At 39.4% G+C, this 19,271-nt stretch overlaps 1 protein-coding gene across 6 annotated transcripts in view; it reads right to left on the bottom strand.

Moving 5' to 3' along the window:
* Positions 1–12,880: 12,880 nt before the first annotated feature.
* ZC3H7B (zinc finger CCCH-type containing 7B) overlaps positions 12,881–19,271 on the bottom strand; it is a 66,245-nt gene continuing 59,854 nt past the window's right edge. For 2 of the 6 annotated variants that reach the window (XM_042467085.1, XM_042467088.1), the window contains exons 22-23: positions 18,560–18,723; positions 15,477–16,948 (exon numbers count right to left, since the gene is read on the bottom strand). In XM_042467085.1, the coding sequence (XP_042323019.1) occupies positions 16,756–16,948; positions 18,560–18,723 (357 nt within the window). In that variant the 3' untranslated portion in view covers positions 15,477–16,755. Of the gene's footprint in view, positions 15,163–15,476; positions 16,949–17,707; positions 17,773–18,559; positions 18,724–18,747; positions 18,907–19,271 lie in introns of those variants that run through there. The other 4 variants (XM_042467086.1, XM_042467087.1, XM_042467089.1 and 1 more) reach the window with 4 other exon arrangements.

Below are 19,271 nucleotides of genomic sequence, written 5' to 3'. Positions count from 1 at the left end.
CCTTTTCCAAACTCTTTTTTTTATGGATCTTGCTGTCATTTTTGGTCCCACAGCTGCATATAAAACAAATGTGTACTGTAGTACTTCTGTTCACACTGCTTCCCATGAGGTGCATAAGCTTTGAGTGATAAACCAGTTGCTACCCAGTTCTTCCATGCCTCTGCTTTCTTTTATGTACAGTGTGCCCTTGGCTTACGCGGGGGATCTGTTCCAGACCCCCCCCCCCCGCGTAAGCCAAATACCACACATGCTCAAGTCCCATTCAAGTGAATGGCGCTCATGCATGCAGTGGCACGGCAGCATGTGCACGCCACGGTGCGCACCCCATTCATCCCATTCATGCTCATAGCCGCGTATAGTGCACCCACGTATAACGCAGGCGCACTGTACTCACCTCTTTAAGTGTCAAGTTTCAGGCTAGAGGCATCTTCTAAAAGATTTAAAAAATAATCACCCTGGATCAGAAATAATAGATGAAGAATCCAGTACATAGCAAATGTGGCAAAATTAAGCAAAATTTTCATTTGGTCTAATTGATATAATAGTAGCAGACAGTACTATCCTGCATTTCATAGGATCGTAGAATCATAGAGTTGGAAGAGACCCCAAGGGCCATCCAGTCCAACCCCCTGCCATGCAGGAAATCACAATCAAAGCACCCCCAACAGATGGCCATCCAGCCTCTGTTTAATGGCCTTAAAAGATGGAGAATCCACCAAGTTCAGTGGGAGTGTGATCCTCTGTCAAGCAGTTCGTACTGTCAAGAGGTTCTTCCTAATATCTCTTTTCCTGTATTTCATTTCATTTCATTTGCATGCCACCTTTCTCCCAGAAAGGACTGAAGGAGACTGAAAGATAAAGTTTTTAATAATAATAATAATAATAATAATAATAATAATAGCAAAATTGGAAACAATTAAAATAATCTAAAAACAATATAAAATGACACTAAAATATACAAAACTTAAAAGCATGACTAAAGCCCACCTGCTCCATAAAACCACCCTGATATGATTACAGAGGGCCCTTGGTATCTGCTGGGTTTTGGTTCCAGGATCTCCCATGGATAACAAAGACTGGATCCTGAAGTCCTATTAAGTACAATGAAAGTGAAATAGAGTCTTTTCTATAAAATGGCAAAATTAAGGTTTGCTTGTAGGAATTTATGTATTTTTAAAAAAATATTTTCAAGCCATGGATGATAAAGAATCTGTGGATATGGAGGGCTGGCTGTATACATCAAATGCCTACTTAAATAAAAATGTTTGACTTGTCGAGGAAAAGCAAGCCAGGATTGGGGACCTGACCAATTCAAAACTAAAAGCACTCATAGAAATTTAAATTCATGCTTATCGGTCATGCGCAAAATGGAGGACATTGTGGAATTCCTCCTGGAAGGAAGGTTGAAATGGAGGACATGTCTTGGAAAAGGAGGACCTCTGGTCACCCTGACTGCTCCCGAAACATCTGTCTTTGGGCCAAAATGGACTGTTGTGTTTGCCTAGGGAGATTATCAGACAAGAGAAATTGGAAGTATAATCCAATGGCAATCCGAACACAATCATGGGGTTTCATGTTATTGTGTGAGAGGTGATCACATGCAATTTCGGGCAATGGCAAGCTATTTTCGGGCAATGGGAAGTCAGTTCAAATGCAATTTGAATTCACGTAAATTCGCTGAACTAGCGGATTCACGTGAACGTGTTCTGGCCCTACTTTCTTTTCATTCGAAATTAAAAGAAATTCATCCAATGTGATAAACTCCCTTGTCCCTTTAAAACACTGAAGAGATGGAGTGAGTGGGCCAAGGCTCAGTGGGAAGAGATGGAGAGGCCCCAGGTTTTAAAAAAATTAAATTTAAATTTTTAAAATATATTTTTATTTTTTGTGAAAATAATATTCTTTTAAACAAATTTTAACACCACTTCTTACTAAATGTTCACTTTAACCATATGAAACAATGTACATATAAATACATTTAGGCTGTGTGTATGATAATTTAAAGGTATACTGTTAATTTTTGCTAGCTGTTTATGTCACAGCTATTGCCATTTACATCGGACCTGAAATGCAGTGTAAGGTTTGTGTAGCGTTTTGTGTGGAATTTTAAAATACATTTTAATGTGTTCTGTTTTTAACCTTGTAAAATGTTTAATTTTTAAAAAACTTTGTATCTACTTTTTAGTGCTTTTAATTTGTACTGCTTTAAATCTTGTTAGCTGCCTTGAGTCCCAGTATATTGGGAGAAAGGTGAGATATAAATAAATAAATAAATAAATAAAGCATTCAGTGGTATACAGGAATTACAATTTATAAGTAACATTTAGTACAAAAAGCATTACTAAGGATTCTCTATGGTGTGGTATGGAAGGAGATCAATGGAGGAGGGTGACACCACATCAGGGTGATGCTAACCCTAGTGGCGCCATTGCTCACAGGTAGTTAAGAAAACAAAGATCCTGACCATCATCCTCAGCAGGACCCTGTGCCTTCCACAGTCATCAGACATATTGTCAACAACTCATTTTCTTGGGAAAGAGATCAGAGGATCAGATGTCAGAAGAGGATCCAGCAAAAGAAATTTGGAGTACCGCCTAGCATATGAGATTGCCCTTTGCAGATGACCACAACCCTCTTTGGATCAGTTGCATTTTTGGATTGCATCTCCCAGCATCCCCTGATCTATATTTGTTTGTACGGCTACTGTCTTGTGTGGGGTCATGACCCGCAGGATCAACATTCTTAGCCTTAAATTAGACAATCTGAAGTAGTTTAATCCTAATTCTGTCTTGGCTGTAGTGTGGACTGGATAAAGCTGCAGACATGATACTGATTTGGTGACTTAATGCAGCTGGTCAGCAGATGCTCGGGGACAGAAGCCACATGCTTTATGTGTGTTGCTTTATTTTAAATTGATTTTACTACTTATTGCAGCAAAGCTGGCTTTCAAGTGGAATCACAGTGACTTCTCACAAAAGAACAGTGTGATCCTGTGCTTCATTTATGCCAGCTTTCCAATATTAAGATTCTCAGACGCAATGATTCTTGATGATGCACAAATGCCGAGGGGCTTTGCAGCAGGATAATACCCACATCAGTGCAACTCTGAATGATGTAGATGAGGAGGTTAGGAAGAAGGTGTAGATTTCAATCAGTGTTCTAAAACAGGAACTAGACTTGATGCTAAATTATCTTTACGACTGTGGGGAGGGAGCTGGTTGGACAGGACTTCAGAGAAGGGGAAGTTGCTAATTGCATTGGAGAAGCAAGTTTCCATCGGTTGTAATAAAAGCATCTCTCCTTATAAAAATATTTTTGTGTGTGGTTTCCTGTTAACACTTTTGCAAACAGCTGCACTTCACATTTCTAACTGTTTTCATGCAACTTATAAAGGCATATTAAGCAACATGTGTAGCTTGGCCATAAGGATAAGCTCCCTCAGAGTTTGCTTATGTCCCTGACAACATTAATATTACATCAGCAAAAGATGATATAAGGAACACGCTTCTGTTGAACCCAGTGAAGAGTCACAAATGACACCCACCCACTTTCATCTACACAGCCACAATGGAGCATAATAATCTAACTCTGCAACCAGTCACAGCACACAACCTTCATTCCCAAATAATGAGCCCGTATCTCAGATAAGGCCACATAACTTGGTTAAAAATCATCTCATACACATGTAGGTCTCTATACAGTATCACTATGATTCCACTTCCATTGCAGTGGTTCCATCCTATAGAATCCTAGGATTTGTAGTTGAGGGGGATGTACTTAGAATTTTGTGCCAGATAGCTCTAGTCAGTGCCTCACCAAACTACAAACCACAGGATTCCACAGAATACAGTTACTGTGCTATAATTGTGCAATATAAAGTGCCCTTTAGAGAATATGTGTTTACCATCACACTGAAACAGATTTGAAGATGATCAGGATGAGACAAAGCCACTGGTGTAAAATAATATTTATTGGTGGTGCATAGCAAAGAGAGACTAGCGTTTTCCCAACTGTGTTCAGTAAGAAATGTGTATGAGGCTACCAGGTTCCCAGAAGCATGTCCACATATCCCCACCCCAAGAAGCCAAAGGCATGGCAGGACAATAGGAACATAATATAAGTTGCCGAAAGGGCTAGCTGTCATATTGAGAAGCAGATATGAGCCTATATTCTCTTTGAGACCTGACTAGAGTAGATCCTAATCCATTAGAATTATTTATGTGTTGACTCGCCATTCAACAATTGATTGAATGAATCTACTCTAGCTGGGACTAACCAACAAGATGCCAGCCACAGCAAGACTGGTTATGGGGAAAGTATGATATCTCATCCCCTTATCTCCTGAAATGTTCAGACACCAGTCGAAGAGGTAACTGCAGCCTCTCTGCCTGGTTGACTGTCTTTCAAGCCAAGTAACTCTTTTCACCCAATTCTAGGCTGTGCCATGGAAATTCTTCACTGTACAGGGACCCATGACAATTTCCTTTGGTGACGAGTGTCACATCCACTGCAGCGCACAAGGGGAAATTGTAATTACTTAACAATGTGGCCGTGGCCTGTGGTGGTTTCTATTTCGTTTCTAAGTTATGATTATTAATCTTTCATATTTACAGTTGTTCATGCTAATATATATATATCTAACAAAGGGACATTATTATATACATACTCACCATTCCCTCATAGTTACAGATTTCCATTTAAAACGTAGAAAGACAGACATTACTGCCATTACTTAAGATCTCATTGCTCTGTTTAAATTTGAAATTGTGCTTTTTCACCATCCCTTCTGTTTGGACACTTATTTAGGCATATGTTCTGCATACATTACTACATTGTTTTTCTTGTGGCCATCCACAGGCAATTTTCCAACAAAGAAAAGGTAGTTCAGCCCCTCAATATCATCAGAGCACATGAGTAACAAGTGTCCAACTCACATCAGCCAAACACACAAGACAAGCAAGATTTTAGCTGGACTGCTCTATCTTTACCAGCAGTTTGGCAGTCAGTTAAGTAAAAGGTAACAGCAGACAAGCATGAAGATGCAAAACTGACACAAATTGGCTTTGTTTATCTACTATCGGTCATGTAACTTTCAAATACATTCTGGCCCTGTTTGAACAAGAGTCTCTGTTAAACCATTCCATTATATGCTGTCTAGCTTTCCACAACTAGGTGGGCTCCAGAGGTGTTGGACTACAGTTCGCATCATATTCTGCCTTCCAACTCGTACAGAGGCAACAACAACTTTAAACCAAACAGAACAGAGCTATCTCACATTTCCAGTGTTGTACAAGACCAATAGTATGCCATCCCCATCTTTCTCTATAGCTTGAGTTGCTGCCACCTGTCAATTGTACCCAATCTCTACCCAGCAGGCATCATAACTGATCCCAGTTTTGGCAGCCATGTCTACTGGCAATTATAAAGATGCACAGAGTTTATGTTTATGTCCGGACTGTCAGTAACAACCCCCCCATGTAATGTGGAATAGTGGTTTGAGCCTTGGACTAGAAACTCTGGAGACCAGGGTTAGAGCCCCCACTCAGCCCTGGAAACCCACTGGGTAACTTTGGACAAGTCACACTCTCTCAGCTTCAGAGACAGGTAAAGGCAAACCTCCTCTACATTCTCTTGCCAAGAAAGCCCAGTGATATGTTCACCTTAGAAGCGGCATAAGTTAGAAATGACTTGAAGGCACATAACAACAGCAATGAATGCCATGTGCCGTCTTTGTTATGCATATCTCCTCCCAATGTGTTGCCTAGATGTTCTCTTGAACTGACTTTTATTCCTTCCCCATGCATTGATAAATCGGTAGGGTATTTATTTGCAAACAACATCTCTAAATTAGAGGGCCAGCATAGTGTAGTGTTTTGGGTGTAGTGGTTTGGACACTGGACTAGGACTCTTGGAGCCCTTTGTTCGAATCCCTGCTCAGACATGAAAACCCACTGGGTGATTTCGGACAAGTCACATTCTGTCAGCTTCTAAGGGAAGCAAAGGAAAAACTCCACTCTGAATAAATTCTGCTCAGAAAACCTGTGATAGCATTGCCTAATGTTTGCCATAAGTAGGAAACAACTTGAAGGCACAACAACGTCTAAATTGTATAATGGAAAATCAAACTATCGTATATACTCAACTATAAGTCGACCTCATATATAAGTCGAGGGCAGGTTTGGGGGCCAAAATTATGGATTTTGATATAACCTGAGGATAAGTCAAGGGTAAAACTTAAGGGAATGATCTAAAGAATGAAGCAAAGGAAAACAATGCCAAAGAACTTGCAAAATTCCAGCAGGAATAACCGTTTGTGCTCATACTAAAGACTGGATGGATGAGAGAATAGACAGGAGTCAGTGCTTCCTTGACTCTTGTCTTTCACGAGGGATGGTTCCTTTTTCAAATAAGAGTTAAAGTACAGTACTTACATTGACCCATGGCTAAGTTGACCCAGGTTTTTGGGGTCATTTTTAGACTAAAATTTCTAGACTTATACATGAGTATATAGTACTATATACTCTGATTCTGGCAGCACCCAACAGCATCTAGGATGCAACCACAGAAATACTGGATACCAGTGTTTGCTACTATTATATCAATTAGACTAAATAAAAAGTTTGCTTAATTGGCAAAATTATGTGTTGGATTCTTCATATATTCTGTTTCTGGTCCAGGGTGATTATTTTAAAAACATTTTAGAAGATGCCTATAGCCTGAATCTTGGCACTTAATCAAGGAGATAAGAACATAAAAGAAAGCAAAGGCATGAGAGAACTGGATATCAACTAGTTTATCACTTGAAAATCATGTACCTGCTGGAAAGCAAAGTGAACAGAAGTACTACAGTATAGGTTCATTTTATATGCAACTGTGGGACCAAAAATGACAGCAAGATCCATAAAAAACAGAGCTTGGAAAAGGTACTATTTGGGACTACCATTCCCAGAATCCCCATTGGCCAGACTGGTTAAGGAATTTTAGGAGTTGTAGTACCAATCAGTAAGTTTTCTAAATTCTGATCAAAAAAATTTTTTTTAAAAAAGAAGAAGTTGCAATCTTAATTATCTCTTATCTCAAAGATGGTTTTGTTAACATTACTAATATGTTTTATTACTGTTGGTATTTAAATAATGCAATCTAATTCCTTCCTTTTTCTCTTGGGTGTTATATTTCTGAAGAAGGCAATAGCAAACCATTTCTGAGTACTCATTGCCCAAGAAAGCCTATGAAATTCATGATGTCACCATATGCTGGCAGGCAAGTTGAAGGTAGATACCATTACAAAACTAAATGTAGACTATTTTAAAATGTGTATGGCTTATTTGTCCTTTTAAATAGTTGCACGTTTTTATTGCAGTGGGCCCTTGGTATCCACTGGGTTTTTGTTCCAGGACCCTCTGTGGATACCAAAATCTGTAGATGTTTAAGTCCCATTAAATACAATAGATAGTAAATAGTGTCCCTTATATAAAATAGCAAAATTAAGGCTTGGTTTATATTTTTTTTATATATTTCCAAGCCTTGGATGTTTGAATCCATGAGTAAAGAATCAGTGGCTATGGAGGGATTAGTGTGTTTTAATTGAACTTAATTGTTGATCTGTTGTTGTTCCCTGCCTTGATCCATGGGGAGAGGTGGGTAAGAAATAATAATAATAATAATAATAAGTAATAGTAGTAGTAATAGTATAGTGCGCCCTTCCCTTACGCGGGTGATCTGTTCCGGAACCCCAGCCCTCCTGGCGTAAGGGAAATAGTGCATTTGGTGGAGCCCCATTGAAAACAATGGGGCTTGTACCTGCGGCACAGCAAATAACCATTGCCTCTTATGGTGCATGGCTTTCAGTGTATTCTCAAAGCTGTGTATGGTATGCCTGCATATGACATGGGCACACTGTAGTTTGGGGTCAATTCTTGTTGGGGAAAAAGACCTCTTCTCTTTAAACTGTCCCAGAAATGGTAAAACATGGTAGAACTGGCCCCACTTTATCAAGTGCATGAGCAAACAAAAATCAATGTGAGTTGTGTGTGTGTGACGGCAGGTACACTCCTTCAGTATCCCCTGACAGTTGACTTCCACAGTCTAGATCTTCAAATGTGAATTCTCGTTGTTTAGTCCTTGGAAAAGGTCTATGGGCTGCTGCAGAAGCCAAGCTCCCAGCACATAAGCATTTAACTCAAAAAATGAGCTAGTGTGTGTTGCTGCTTACTAGGTGTCCTCATGACTTGGCAGTGTGGTATGTGCGCTACCCACTTCTCTTTTAGATGCAGACACTTCTCAGTAATGGCAACTACAACATAAAGCTAGTGTTTGCCCAGTGCTTCCCAAAGTTCAAAGTTCTCCATATGCACAATTTTGTTGTGAGCATTGTTATCACCTTGCAAGTACAAAGTGAGGAATGAAATTGGAAAGGCCTCCTAAGGCAATTGTTACCCCAGGATTTGGCTCCCATTCACCCCTCCTTGATATAAAATTAATAAAGTTAGCCTCTGGGATTCCTGTGTGATTCCGACTTGGTATAGCTGGGTTGATCCCCAGACCAAAGTTACCCTGATCATACTATATCTCCCAGTTGAGCCAAGTACTAAATTCCCCTAAACAAACATTGGTTGTGGGTATCCTCCTTGGACCACAGCATTCTGGGTAACACTAACTAGCAAACTAGTCAAGCTAAAATTAAGACATCCTGATTCAGTCTCTTGACCACTATGCTACAGTAGAGCTTAGAACTCAGTTTTGGACTAAAACTCTTCAAAGCTTCCAGCCATCAAGGCCAAAAATGGTCTCAAATGGCAATCCAGAATGATGCAATGTAACCTCCAGCCACCCCAAATGACTGTTACAATGGTATGCTTCAGACCTCAAGAGGGACTGAAAACCAAGATGTGTGGCCCACCTTTGTGTTACTGTGGCTTCAAATATAGCTCCAATTCTTAATGTCATCACTTTATGCCTGCTCCCCAACTGTTCCAGTTTAGCAGGGACAATCCTGGTTAATCCCCTGCCATTATACTCTTTCAGCTGCTTTCAAAATGTCCGTTTCTCTCCTTCTTTCCCCTTTGTTCTCAGCTTATGTCAATTGCCACAAAGAGAGTGTTGCTGTTAACTGTTGTCAAGTCGACTTTAACTTATGGCGACTCCATGATGAGAGATGTCCAAGTCACCCTACCATCAACAGTCCTGCTCAGGTCTTGCAGATCCAGGGCTGTGGCTTCCTTGATTGAGTCTATCTATAATGCATCTTCCTCTTTTCCTACTGCCTTCTAACTTACCAAGCATTGTCTTGTCTAGTGAGTCATGTCTTCACATGATATGACCATAGAACAATCTCAGTTTAGTCAACTTGGCTTCTAGGGAAAGTTCAGGCTTGATTTGCTTGGTTCCCAAATGTTCATCCTCCAAGTGTTTTGGATTTCAGCTCCCAAGTTTCCTGGACATTAGCATGGTGGCTGCGGCATGTTAGAGTTGAAGTCCAAAATACCTAGAGACTCATTGTTTGGGAATCTCTGCTCTAGGACCTTGCAAAGTGCAAAAGTAATTTGTACACAAGTTAACCCAGCAGGATGGCGAGGAGAGGCACTCTTGCCTTTCCTAGTAGGCTCATTTGTTGTTGTTTTGTTCCTTTGTCCAGGCATGCCTAAACACAGTACTGTACATAAACTCCAGAGTTTCTCTGCTTAATATAACCGTTTTATGCGTTCTTCTTCATTAATAACTTGTGTCCTCTTGTTGCCTGGCCACACCCTTTTGACCACACTCTGATGTTGTCCGATCACATATGTCCCAGTTTTCATCTGTGAAATGCTTGCAGATATGCATAATGTTTACTGATTGATGAAAAACTCAAAGCTACCAATTTTCAGACAATTTATTTCCTTCCCTTTTGCAGCAACGCTTAAAAGACACAGCGTGTACCTAAGTGTGTTAATGTATTAGCAGATTATGCTGGAAAACATACACTAAACCTTGTGACACAGACTGCAACATTTGAATCAGATGCATGCAAGAAAGTCTATGTAGTATTGTTACACTCTCCCTGCTGAAAACTGTAGTGGTTTCAACTGGTTCAGTCAGCCATCCCATCCCATCCCCCAGTCACGATTCACACATATCCAGTTTAGCCAGAAGCGATTTTAACAAGTCTCAGCTCTTCCCTGGCATCTTTTACACAAGTCCCTCTCACAAACTGTTTCCAGCCTGGAGGCCTCACCTCTTTAAAATCTCTGCCCTGCATCAGTAACCAAATTGCCTGCCACCCACCCCATTACCTTTCACACTTACAGGTGTGCCAAGCCTAATGAACTCTGCTTCAAAGCTGAAACCAGCTATTTTAAGGCAAGTGGCTGGTAGCTAGATCTGCCACAGATTAATTGGCATATGCCCATTCCTTGAGAGGCAATACAAATCTGAAAGGGGTGAAGGGGAGATACTTGGTTGATGCTCCAAAAGATCTAGAGAAGGTATTTGGCAAGATACTTCATTATAGACCCATGCACATATGCATGCATCCATCATCTATTTAAAAATAAAGAGAACATACCAAACTCTAAGTCTGTTGTCACCTCTGTCACCCTGAGAGGCCGAGCAGTAAACCATAACATGCTGTAGCACAGGTATTGGATTAATGCAACATTTCAGATGTTCTTGACTTGAGCTCTCAGAAACCTGAGCTATAATTGCCAATGGAGAGGAATGCTGGGAGTTACAGCTCCACAAAATCTGGAGAGCCACACCATTCCCACCCATGCAGTAGTAGGAATGGTAAAGAGTATTAACAGATGAAACAGCACCAACCAAGATCTCAGGAAGAGCTCAAACTCACCTGTAAAGTTTAACAGCAACAACAATAACACCCTGTATGAGTTGAGGGCCAGCCTGGGATGCCATTCTCATTGTTATATTTGTATATGCTAAAACTAATGCCAGTAGAGCACAATAAGTATAAAAAGCAAAGGTTTAAGGCAAGAGAATTATCGGAGACATATGGTTCTTGAGTGGAACCCTCAGTGATGGGTAACTTCTGCTTTTGACATTTTAGGAGAGATTTATGTTGACTGTAGTTAATGGAAGGTTTTGTTTTTTAATTTTGTTATGCATTCCATTTTTCTGGATTGTTAAATATTAGTATTTGTATGAAACTTCCCAAGCTGGCTTTGAACCAAAGTGAGCAAAGCAGAGTTGTAATATTGTATTTTGACAATATACAATGTTTTAATCCTTAGTTACTACATATCACCCACAGTCCTAAGTATTTATATGTGTATGTACAAATATGGGTATCTGCTAGAGCAGTTTGCTTGGAGATCATTTCCTCCCACAGAAACCTAGAAGTCCAAAAAGCCAGTTAAACTGATTACATAGATACAGTTAAGTACGTCAAGCTGCACAGTACAGACGTCCTTAAAAACAGCCGGTCTCAAAACTCAGAGCTGTATAAACCAAATCTGAACACAGTTCTATTTGTTTATGCTACTGTGCTAAAGCACTGCAACTAGCAAGGATAGCTGTTACTGTGTTGCTGAAAGTACATTATTGCAGTCCTTCTCAGGATATGATGTATAGGACGAGCAATTCCCCCCTAATATATCAAGGATTGGTATCATATTTGTGGCCAGTGACTATAAATTTCTTTCTTGGAAAGTCTCTGTGGATTGTCAGTCGCTGGTGGACTTGCACTGGTCCGCAGAGCATCACTTTGTGTAGTGTAGTACTGCATTGGCTCCTTCCCTCACAAAAGGTATCCTCTATGTATGCATATGTGGCAAGTTAACAATTTACATGCACTTACATGTGTGTGTTTGGCGAATCCCCTCAATCCCAATTTTACTTCAAGCAGTCTGATACACAATTCTAGAGGCCTTCCGCTCAATTTTTTTCTTCCTCCAAATAAAAAACAGTCACTTTCCAGGGCCATATATTACAGCCAACCCTTCACAATTGTGGCTTTGATTAGTATACTCTCTTTGGGAATCTCTAAATCCTCCAGCACAGCATTGCTGGAAACTGACCCCAGAGTTGCACTGGAGGACTTAAGAGATTACTAAAGAAAATTCTTCTTTAGGCATTTGTAGGTCCTCCAGTGGGATTCTATGGACAACCTCTGGCAGATATTGATCACAGAGTTGTGCTGGAGGGCCTAGAGATTCCTAGACAGCTGTTCTCTCAGGTTAATAAAACAGTGGTTTTTTATTTGCAATTTTCCCACTTTCATGGGGGTCCAGTGCTCCTAACCCCAACTTGTGGAGCACCCACTGTAGTTCTTCTTGCTGAATTAAAAACACACACCAAACAAACCTCAAACCACCACCACCACCAAACACAAATGCAATCAGCATGCTTAATCACATAATGGAGCATCTATATATTTAATACTTCTACACAATCATGAATACATACAAATAAAAACTCAAGAAAAGCTGTGTTAATCAGACCACAGTCTCATCTGCTGCAGCATTCTGTTCACAAAGTGGCCATGCAGTTGCCTCTGTGAAGCCCACAAGCAAAACATGAGGGCAATAGCTTGCCCTCTTGCTAATGTTCCTTAGCAACTGGTATTTGAGAAGCAATAGAGATGTCTGGCTCAATGCCCAAGTAATTCTGATGCATGGAGGTGGGAGGGATTAGTAGTCACTTGATCATGAACACTGACCAAGCGGATGTGCAAATACCAAATACAAGAGATGTGACATCAAATGTAGCATGTGACAGACTTGGCACTGGAAGACATTTAAATTAGAAGTAAGGCAAGTGGCAGTTCCAGACATTTCTGTTTCTTTGTTCATGTTTCATACCAATTGCATGGTCCTCTTGTGTGTGACAGAGGGGAAAGCTACTTTAATATAGTTTGCTTGAAGAATAGACACACAAAGCACATGGCGAGGGTTTAAAGTGCACACTTTTATTTTCTATTACAAAGGCTAAAAGAAGCAAATCTGTCTTGTTCAGAACAAGAAAGTTGTTAGAACATCTACATTATTATCTTGGTTACTAGACCTTGTGAAAGGCATTATGAATTTCTTTGTAATAGTAAAGCGTGGTATTCTTAGAATATATTAATACAAATACATTTTGAAGGACTCTCCAACTTTTTACAAGTCTAACTTAGAAATGGAGCATCTTCCTTCATTGGCTTTACTCTATTACTATATTTCATAGGGATTTCATGGTTGAAGAACTTGGTTATGGAGCATTCCATCCAAAACATATCCTTCCCATAATTTTGAGGGTATTAAGGAGTCCCCTTTCTTTTGTTTTCTAAGCAGCTTATGTAAAGAAAAAGACACTGCCAAGATTTTTGAAGCACAGTTTGTATTTATTAACAAATACAACCAATGACCTAATTTTACTTATCATTTTCAGATGTGTCTGTTTTCTGAAACTCCTCCCTTTCCAAACTGATATATTGTAGCCAACCAAATGTTGGTTTCTTTCATGTTTCATACCTTCTGCATGGTTCTAGAGCATTAGCTTTACCCCTTTATTACTGCACAGCTGCAGGTGCTAGGGATAGAGCAGGATTTTCAATTCCATACATTCTCCAATTCTTATCAATATTTCTTTTCTTAAACTAAACAGTAGGTTTCCTTTAGTAGTTTATTTACTTCCATGGATTGTACTGTACTTCAAAGTCTTCACAAAAGGGTGACTTCACCATTGCAAGTTAACATATCCCTCAATAATTTTTTTTAAAAAATCCAAAAACAAATAGTTCTCCTCTCCTAACATCAACTTTATTCAAACAAAAGATGCTTCATTCCTCAGCGAGAGTCCTTTTCTTTAACCCTCAATAAAAAGGTTCCTCCAATACCACATACATATATAACATTATATAGAGCGATATATTTAATACCTGTGTATATATATGTTTTATGGAAGAGTTACATATATACACACTAGAACAAATCTGGTGACAAAATACTGCAACACCACGTATCAGGTTATCATATCAGGGGGAAAAAACAAAAAACTGATTTTTCACTGCAATATCCAGGAATAAGTGCCCCACAACCCTCCTGCTCTGACTCCATAAACCACGTCCCCTTTTGTCTTCTAATCAAAGCAGTATTGACTAGATCAAAAGAGGATGCAAAGCAATTTGCTTATTTCTGAATTAAAGAGGAAAGGAAACATTGTTCTGTCTTATAATCTAAATAAATTCATATCCCTTAATCATTGCAGAGCAAACACGTGTAGTTCTATTTCTAGATTCAGTAGATAATGTAACAAATTTAAATATCAATGTATTTGTTTTTCTTCTTCCACCTGCCACAAACTGTTAACATTTCAACCACTGAAGCTGGTCATATCAGCTTTTACAGGTAATTAGAGAAAGAGGACCAGCAGGTTAATAACATTATGATCATAACAGTCAAGCAGGCAACAGTCTACAACTGCATGGGGAAGAGGAGGTCATTCAGTTTGTTTAATTGCAGCTGGAGTTCTGTAGCTTTACTTAATCTAGTCCCACATTAAGACTATTTAACTGCCAAGACAGGAGACAAACTACTTTAAAAACAAATACTCCCTTTAAAAAATCTAGGTCAATGGAAAGGAAATAACATTATTTGAAAGGTCTATTAAACAATCAAATTAACAGGGGAATATATAATGGTATCTTGCACCAAAATAGATGGCTTCCACTGATCAGCAAGGTACACATAGGACTACTGTTCACAGGCACCCAGCCCAAAAACACCCTTCCCTTCAAAGATGGCATCTGTATCTGTTCTACAGAAAAAAAATGTGGAGGTATTTGTCTCTATATGATAGGTAAAATGGGTTAATAGGTACAGCTGCCTGACAGTGATAAGGTATCTGCTCATCAGGCAGCAAGAATATAAAAAGGAACTTCAGCCTACTGATATGCTCCTACTAACCACATATTCCTTTCTTCATTACCATCATTTAGGCCTCTTCACACATGCATCACTGACCCATTTTATCTTGATTCAGAATTATTTTAGTACAACAGGTGTATAAAATCCAATGGAATTTTTAACGTAAGATAGAAAAGTGGATAATGTAATGGAGACTACAGATCCTGAATAGATAAATCTCAGCCACCCATGAAGCCTGTGTTCAGATCACACATTGCCATTCTCCATCTTGGATAACACAGACGTACTGCAAAATCCCATATTCATTTGTGCAGTCCTAGACCTCAAAGAGAAAATGCAGCAATTTAGCCATGTATAAATGATGAATATTTTATAGTATTGTATACAAAAAATAAATTATGGGTCCTCTGCTCCTTATTCAAGCTAAATATTTGGCCTTCAATCATATTTTGCAAAGTTTTACAGCATGATTTATTCTTCTTCAATCCTTTCCCCCCAAAATAATAATTTAATGGGTTAAATGTTCCTGTTTGGTTTTGTAGACTTTACAGCCTAATCCTGAACGTGTGTACACAGAAGTCAGTCTAACTGAACTTACGTCAGTTCAACAGGACCTAACTCCCAGAAAATATACTACTGGTATATGAAATAACTTATTGTCTGAGCCTACTGTTTAGGACAGTGAACACAGAGGTAGACTTTCTGCTGAAGGCTATTTTTAGATATTAAATTCTGTTAAATTTGGAAACTATGCATTTAGATGCAAGGAAGATTCCCTACTCCCTTCTCTGTGCTCTCAATTTAGCCAGACAGTTTTAAAAACATGTTTCTCATTTGGAAAAATTGCACCACTAAGGTGGAACTGATATACTTTTTGTAACAACTGAACAGACTTTTTATTCCAGTCTCAAATATTACAATTACATGTCAATTCTTAGAATCTAATCTTAAGAGTCTAATCTTAGTTACATGTCAATTGTTGGAAATTAATCTTTTCAGTTTTAAAATATCTATGAAAAGCAAAGTCAATTTTATCACATTACTGAAGTATGAACTAGAGTTATGTTTAGTATGCAGGTAACAGAATGTACAATTCAATAGTATGTTACCAATGTGCTTTTGGGATATCATATATTATGAGTAAGTATACTGTATCTCAAAGCAACAGACTGATTTTTTCATTAGCATAAGGCAGATTAGGAATTCACTGTTCTCACCGATTCTTGGATGGCCCAAGCAGAAGATAGCATATACTGTTAAAATATGAGGAAATCTTTTATTATCAGCAACAGAAACCACTGGAGTCACCTCAGCACTTTAAAAGATTAAATTGGGGAGCATCTTCCCATTTGTATTTTAAATTATTCTTTTTTGTTATTATTTTCAGACACCATCTAACCACTGGTTTGGGTCTCTGCAGAGAAGAGACAGGTAGCATGACATCAATGCTAAATGAAACCTCACATCTTTCCTGCTTCTCCACTCTTCTTCTACATTTGTTTCCATGACCCAGCAATATTCCAACAAAATAAGGCAGCCCAAAGTAAAAAAAAAAAAAAATCAAACTGTAAGGAATAAAAATGCAAAGCACTCTTTCTCTCTTGGGTGTCAACTAAAAATAGATCTTTTTTCAAAGGAAAAAAAGTGGCTAGTGGTAGACTGAAAAACAATGGTTCTAGAAAGAGAAAAATGATGTGAAAAGAGTTAAAAAACAAAATTCTAGGAGTATTATCTTCACTGGCTGTTGATGATTCAATTCATAGTTGCATTTAACATCAGCAAATCATCTTGATTATCTAACAACCAAAGACATCTTCATGGAACAAATATTGGTCTCTTTGCCACTGCCCAGATCCTCCCCCTCCCATTTCCAGTTCTGAAAATCTGCTTGTTTCCAGCTCTCACCCCTTTGATATTATATGCTATCCCGTAATAGGAAGTTGTATTTGCCAAAGTCATCATCTCTAGGGCACAGTAACATATCTTTGCGGGCTTTGGCCAGTTTTTGCTTCATTACTTCCCTCCGATCCAGCCACTCTGTCAACTCATCTTGGCCATGAGCAAAGTGACAATTCTCCCCTTCAGGGCAGGATTTTGTCTTCTGGAATCTGTAGAATGACAACACAGGGCTTAGAATACAGAAAGATTTCTAACAAGAAGGTCTCTCTCTCTCCTTCAATTGTACAGTCTCTGAAAACTAACCTAAACTACACAGGGGCTTCTTAATATAAGGCCCAACTCAAGGTGTGCAGGGATGTTTTCACCGAACAAGCTGGACAATTTATTAGCACATAAAAGATTTAGACAAACAATATACTATAAATGTGGCAACCAGATAAACAGCACAGAAACCATGCTGTTGTACATTGCCACAAAGTCAACTTTGACTTATGGTGACAATACATCTTTTTAAAACAAATGACGAAGATTTCCAAGTATAAAATCTGGCCATGCGGGTTTTAGAAGAAGTGATCTGTACCATTATTTTAATGAACTACACAAAGAGAAGGACAATAAAATAACTGCTTCATGTAGGGTGTATTCCTCAGGATCCCCACCTAATAACCCTTACTGCATCATGGATGTGCAACACAGACCTCTCCTTTCAGTGCTTTTGCATTCCTGCTGCTTCCCTCAGTTGTTGCTGCCATTAACAAACTGTTCCACTGAAATCCTGGTGTGCTACACTACCATCACAAAAAGTAATACAGGCCCAAAACAGGTGGGTCAAAAGCGCTGCCTTCAAGCCAATCCAGGGGTGTGGAGTTCAAATGATGCACACCCCCAGTTCAGGCCAAAGCTGCATCACAGCCGACTAAGATGTCCCAAACCCGGTGCAAAAAGGAGTGCATAAAAAGTGCTCTTGCCAGCAGTCTGTTGTGGATCGCGGCAGCAGACAGTCTTGGGACCACGTCGTCTGGTCACCACAGTCCTGTGCAGAAAGGGGAGCGATCGGGGTGAGAGTGGCCTCTGGCCTCTCCTTTTGTCTCATCTGCTCAAGGCTACAATAACCCTATCTTCCTCCTTTTCAGAAGAAAAACAGATACTCTGACACAATAGCTGGTTCTATGGTATTGTATAAGAGGGAACTCTGCCACTCTCCTGTGTTAGAGAGAGCTTCTGCCATCAAGTGCAGGAGTAAAATCAGTAATGACCATTGGATTATGGCAGTGCAACACTAGAAGGTGTGGAGGGGTTCCACTCTGTTTCCCAAATAATGAAAATGGCAAACAGATGACGCCAGCATTTTTTAAACCAATCGCTCATGTAGTCTTAAAATCCAGATTAAAAGCAGCAAGAGTTTGTAAGAGCAATAGCGAACCATTATGGCTAAAAGACCACTGATGTTCTAATTCAGGACTAGTTAAACAGCAATACTTTTGATTGATAGTGCCCTAAGGGGAAAAAATTAGAGAGATTTTTCTTAGCAGGCAGAACTATGATACCAATATGTCATACCTTCTTGCCTTTGTCTTTATAAAATGTATTTAAATCTTTAAGAAGATAATTATAGGAGCATGTCCCCTGTCTTCTTGCAGGTAACAACATATAAGATGGAATTATTCACTTATTAGAAAGCATTACCAATAATAATTTTAATTGGTTCCATCTAAAGATTTAGCTGTTAATCTGGATCTATACATTTAGTATACATGTACATGTTCTCCCTTCTAACACGCAATCAGCACATGCAAAAGGGGGAGTTTTATGCCCTGTACCTGTCACACAGCCGAAACTCTCCCATGGGGAAACGGTAATTCCAGCAACTGGAGTCATTATCAGACGTGAAGACTTTTTCTTTATGCTTCTCTGACTGGATGTGCTGCTGCCATTGCTTCTTGCTGTTGCTGTTCTTTCCACAAAGCCAGCAGTGGTAACCCATCTATTTATCAAGGAGGTAAATACAATTCTACACAGGCATACTTCAAAGGACAAAACATCTGATAGTGGAGGTTCTTTTTGTAAAGTCTTTCCATTCCCATCTAGCCTTCCATCTTCCTCCTCATCTTCTGTCTAGCTGAATGTTTCTTATCAGAATTGGTACAGGGAGGATAGTGAAGGAGAGCTGAAGAAACACAATGTCCTGTAAGGGCAACCTGTCTGCACAATGCAATAAAGCTTGAGCTGGGAAAGAACAGGATTCTGCTCTAGCTGATCTTATTGTAGCTATATGTGCCTGCCACCAACAGGCAAGATAAGCATCAGCTGCCTCCAGAATCCCTTACTGACCATGCATGAAGAACAAAACAGAGAGAAAGGGGGAGGGCAGATTCGTCTTCCTCACCACCTCCCTTTTTGTTGTGTGCCTTCCAGTCATTTCTGACTCATGGCAATCCTATTACAAGGTTTTCATGGCAGGATTTGTTCAGAGGAGGCTGGCTCTTGCCTTCCTCTGAGACTGAGAAAGTGTGACTTGCCCAAGGTCACCCA

The sequence above is a fragment of the Sceloporus undulatus genome, chromosome 5 (genome assembly GCF_019175285.1).
Source record: "Sceloporus undulatus isolate JIND9_A2432 ecotype Alabama chromosome 5, SceUnd_v1.1, whole genome shotgun sequence".
Classification (NCBI taxonomy): domain Eukaryota; kingdom Metazoa; phylum Chordata; class Lepidosauria; order Squamata; family Phrynosomatidae; genus Sceloporus; species Sceloporus undulatus.
Note: the sequence above shows the minus strand (reverse complement) of the source record. Positions and strands in the feature narration are given on the sequence as shown.